Source organism: Alligator sinensis, unplaced genomic scaffold (assembly GCF_000455745.1).
Source record: "Alligator sinensis unplaced genomic scaffold, ASM45574v1 scaffold505_1, whole genome shotgun sequence".
Lineage (NCBI taxonomy): Eukaryota > Metazoa > Chordata > Crocodylia > Alligatoridae > Alligator > Alligator sinensis.
Window position 1 is genome coordinate 3061895 of NW_005841940.1, and position 5045 is coordinate 3066939.

The 5045-nt window shown below is 44.2% G+C and overlaps 1 protein-coding gene across 3 annotated transcripts in view; it reads right to left on the reverse strand.

Moving 5' to 3' along the window:
- Positions 1 to 5045, reverse strand: part of LOC102384422 (solute carrier family 2, facilitated glucose transporter member 11) — a 24012-nt gene that overhangs the window by 11701 nt on the left and 7266 nt on the right. For 2 of the 3 annotated variants that reach the window (XM_014518162.2, XM_025199285.1), the window contains exons 4-7: positions 2999 to 3123; positions 1866 to 1995; positions 1010 to 1158; positions 286 to 473 (exon numbers count right to left, since the gene is read on the reverse strand). In XM_014518162.2, coding sequence (XP_014373648.1) covers positions 286 to 473; positions 1010 to 1158; positions 1866 to 1995; positions 2999 to 3123 — 592 coding nt within the window. Of the gene's footprint in view, positions 1 to 85; positions 224 to 285; positions 474 to 1009; positions 1159 to 1865; positions 1996 to 2998; positions 3124 to 5045 lie in introns of all 3 variants that reach the window. The other variant, XM_025199286.1, reaches the window with a different exon arrangement.

Here is a 5045-nt window from a genome sequence, read left to right on the forward strand (position 1 = left end):
AATCTGCCCAAGAAGTGACAAGGTGTGGCTTGCACTTTGGCCTCATTTCTAGTACCGCTCGTGAAACAGTTCTCACAATGCTTACCGAGTCATTCCCACAGAGCTGCATGGCACTGCTCAGCACAATGATACTGATCAGCTGCCACCTGACAGCTGGATTCTGGAACAGCTCCCATGGCTTCTTTGCCCTCTGACCTTCGATGGCAGCCTGTTCTGCTAGTATCTCTTCTTGCACTTTGGCCTCATTTCTAGTACCGCTCGTGAAACAGTTCTCACAATGCTTACCGAGTCATTCCCACAGAGCTGCATGGCACTGCTCAGCACAATGATACTGATCAGCTGCCACCTGACAGCTGGATTCTGGAACAGCTCCCATGGCTTCTTTGCCCTCTGACCTTCGATGGCAGCCTGTTCTGCTAGTATCTCTTCTATCTCACTACTCAGGTCAGCACTGCCTCTCAGCTTCCGCAATGCTGGAAGAACAAAACGTGCCAAATTGAGCCTGGAGAAAAGGTGATTAAATAGGGACATGGCAGCAGTCTTCAAATATATGAAAGGCTACCATGAAGAGGGAGAACAGCTCTCAAAAATGGCAACCCAAGTCTGCACACAAAAAAGTATGGATAAAAGTGTATCCTCATTTGCATGTACAATTACCAAACCAAACCAACAAGATAGCTGAAGTAAGTGCCAACACAACCATGACTGCATGTCTGTACATGGATTCTGGGCATGTAAAAGTGTTTTTAAGAAATGTCACCCTACCTGGTTAGCAATTACTACATCATAAGATAAATACCATAGGCATTGCATTGGGCTAAAGTATTTGGTAGTTATTAAAGGAAACTAGCAGTGCTACAGGACAGAATAAAACACACAGACTAAATATTCTGGAATTACCTCTTGCATCTTGTAAAAAAATGTACAATCAAACTGACATCAGGTTGTCTGCACTCTCTGTAAATCTTGTCTTCTGAATGGGAGGTTGACATTGTCATTTTACACTCACCAGAGATGCAGGATTCCTTGTCCCCTCGGTCAATCAAGAGGTACCTTGGGCTTTCAGGGAGCCAGGGCAGAGTTACCATCTGGATCAGAGCAGGCACCACATTGCTAGCTAAAAGAAGAGGCCAGCTCTCCTCTCCTCCTAATAGTTCGCTGGAGAAAAGTAAAATATAACAAGAATAAAGTAAATGGATAAAATATTTCATAAGACAATATTCATTGAGTGAAATATAGCATCTCATGTTGGTTGAGGATACTGACGGCAACATAACCCACTAGGAAGAACTGGGTTTGAGAATCAGTGTGGTCTTGGATCAATGGTGATATCAGTGATGGCATAAGTTACAAGTTGGGAAGGAGTAAGTGGTAAAGGCATGTACCTCTTATCACTTTGATATTCAGCAGGTGTGAACAGGAAATACTTTATATGTGGAAGAGGGGACTGTAGCAGGAAAAGCATTTAACACAAAGGTGTAAACTAAAACAACCTCTTCTCATAAGGTAACTTAACTTGCCTCTCCCTCGCCCTTATGATTTAAAGCCAAATTCGGGCCTACGTAAGCAGGCCCGTCTCTCACTTAAGTAAATGTTATGGTTGGGGTTGGTCCACAAAGAATACCACACTGATGTAGGTCACATTTGTGTATGCCCACCAAATGCCAAATCAGTGAAAGTAGTGTTGCCATTTAGACCCACGTTGTGTAACTAACCTATGTCAATATTGACCCCACTGCTGAATTCGCCACCTAAAAAAAAAAAAGCACCATACCCTCCCTGTTAATGTGCACATATGAACAAGACAGAAAGAGACTTAATGAAACAGAACCATGCCTGGTTAATGAAACAGAACCATACATTACCTAATTCCAAAAACCTGTCCCAGCACCAACCCCAAGGCTGTAAATGATGCAGATGTCAATGCCACTGCTCCTCTGAGCTTCTTGGGCGCACTTTCCCCCAGGTACATGGGCTGAATGTTCATGCTCACACCTGGTGGACAATATAGACCAACACTGATTTTAGCTTATTTCCAGACAGCAAGAGAGAAAAAGAAAAATTAAAACAGCTCTGAGTGGAGGGAGTTAGCTATATCCTTTCTGCAGATTACACTGTATGCGCTTACTTTGTTTACTGAGGCCCTCAATATGTTTCACTTCCTTGTATCTTATGTCAGTTTATGTAAATATATATTTGAATATTGTAATCAAGTTCCTAAATAAACTGCATAGATAATTATTATTAAAGTTGCATTGATTTTTCACTCTAGGTGCTCATGAATTTTAGAGACGAAATAGTAGTGGCTAAAGTGAGGAAGCTCAACAGCTTACACTCGAGTTATGCAAAACTGTACGTGCATGTATTTATGTATTTGGCAACTACAAATTTTGTACATGCTGTATACTCTTTGCACATAGGCAGTGTTATTAGTCTGCATATACAAAAGCTGGAAAGCAGGTCTACAAACCTGAATTTTTAATTTGTGTATATATAGATCATAAAATTGTTCAAGTGCATCAACTCTTCTATGGTCACAAAGATTTCATTAACTAATTCAAGACTGGGAATATGTAAACCAGTTTTAATGGCAACCAAAAAAATAGAGAAATGTCAAGTGCCACAACTTTTATCACTAAAATTTCCTTTTCTGAAAGGTATTTCATATCTTGTGTGTATGTGTGTCTGGGGTGGCCTATTCAGATATTGGATACAGATACTGGCACAGAATGCTACATATTACATTTCAGAAACATATTGCTATATGGAACAAGTCAAATATTGTTTGGCGATCTATGTTTATTTAGTTTCTTAATGGAAAATGGGCATGGAAAAACAGCTAGTATAATCCGTTTTGGTGCCAAGGATCTTAATTTTCAAAGCCAAACTCGAAATCAAGACCTAGCAGACCTAGACAAGAGAGAGACTGGCGCTAGAATTCTTAATAACACAAACATTTATTTTTATAGTGCTCATCACTAGAGCAGTGAAACCATACCTGCATTGATTCCAGTAAAAAATCTGCTGAGCATGATCATTTCAAAGGATTTTGCCATTCGACTGAATCCTGACAAGATTGCAGCTATAATCACGAAAACATTGTTCACCAACAAGGATGTCTTCCTTCAGAGAGAATAAAAACACAATAAAAGGCTCAGATTGTATCAGGTCTAGTTATCAGATTCAGTGCTTATATCTAATGGGTCCAATTTTCCAAACCCAAATGCTTATGTTAGGATGGTAGGCAGACAAGGTTTCTTGGGTGAATTTGATATCTTTTATTAGACCAACCCAAATGGTTGGAGAATAGTTATTAAGCAAGCTTTCGAGCTCAAAAACCCTTCATCAGGCTAAGGAAGTGTCAGCAGTTGGTGTGTGGTCTTCCTGGATGGAATGAAAAGTAAAGAAGCCAGGGGCTGGGCTGGGGAGTCAGTTGCCAGGCAGATTATAATGAATGTTAGGATGGTGCTTTCTATCTTAGAGCATTCCAGTTGGCACTTTGGGACCCCAAAACTCATTTTAGATGCCCACTGAGACTTAATGTATTAATTATGAAACCTGGGTTTTGTGTTGGAAGGGTCCAATACAGCTAGAGTCCCACCCACTGGAAACGACAGTAGCTGAGGATGGCTGTGGCAGAGCACCAGTGGGGTGCTCACCACTTAGGGATGTTGCAAGTTCGGTGGGAGCTTGCTGACTGAGCAGCAGGGAAAGCCGTCCCCAGGAACCATTTTAAGGGGGGAAGCAGGTGTCAGAGCACTCCCGGTGCTCTGCCACTTGAAGAACTGGGCCAGGCAGCAGGCAGGTGCAGCCCAGTCCTGACGAGTGGCCATCTTAAGCCTCAGGCCAGTAGAGCTGGGGGCAGCAGTTGCTGCCTGGTGCTGAGGAAGAAATATCTCCTGGCAGAGCCGCTGCTCTGGAGACAACATGGAGGTAAGGGCAGGAGCTATGGGGTGGCTTGGAAACTCCTGGTCCTGGGTATGACTTGAAACTGCACCTTGCCAAGGATGGGTGGTCTGGTGAGGCTCCTAGTGGCATAGGAGCCCTCAAGAAATGCCAGACCAGTTCCTGCCTTGGTGAAAGGTTAGGAGGGGCGCCTTAGTAACCCCAGCACCCACTTTAGGGTGGGTAATGCAACATCGGAGGGAGTTAGAGCCAGGCATGCCCATGTGACGGGACCTGAGCCTGGTGTGGTGCAAGACCCTGCAGAGTGGGTAGTGAGGCCAGGCATGGCTGCAGCCACCTGAGCCCAGTGGGGTGTAACCCTGGGGAGAGAAGGGGAGCTGTGGGCCAGGCATGCTGACGAGGGGCCCCTGAGTCTGTGGGGGTGTTCGGCCCCTATTTTCAAGAAGGGGAGGAAGGAGGATCTGAGTAATTATAGGCCAGTCAGTCTCACCTCCATCCTTGGAAAGGTCTTTGAAAAGATTATGAAGGATCATATTTGTGGGAGTCCAGTGGGAAAATTAATGCAGCAGGGAAACCAGCATGGATCTGTAGCAGGTAGATCGTGCCTGACCAATCTGGTTTCATTTTATGACAGGGTCACAAAATGCTTAGATGCAGGAGTAGAGGTGGATGTCATTTTCTTGGACTTTAGCAAGGCCTTCAATACAGTATCTCATCCTATTCTCATAAATAAATTAAGAGGCTGTGGTATAGATGTTTACACAGTCCAGTGGGTGGCAAATTGGCTTAGCAGTCACAGCCAGAGAGTGGTAGTAGACGGGTCAGTATCGACCTGGAAGGAGGTGGGTAGTGGGGTCCCGCAGGGTTCGGTCCTTAGACCTGTACTCTTCAATATCTTCTTCAGTGACTTGGATGTGGGTGTGAAGTGTATTCTGTCCAAGTTTGTGGACAATACTAAATTGTGGGGTAAACTGCACACGCCAGAGGTTAGGGAATGATTGCAAGCAGACCTGGACAGGTTAGAAAAGTGGGCGGTACACAACAGGATGCAGTACAACAAGGACACGTGCAGAGTGCTTCACCTGGGACACAAAAATATCCAGCACACCTACTGGCTGGGAAGTGACCCTCTCAGCAGC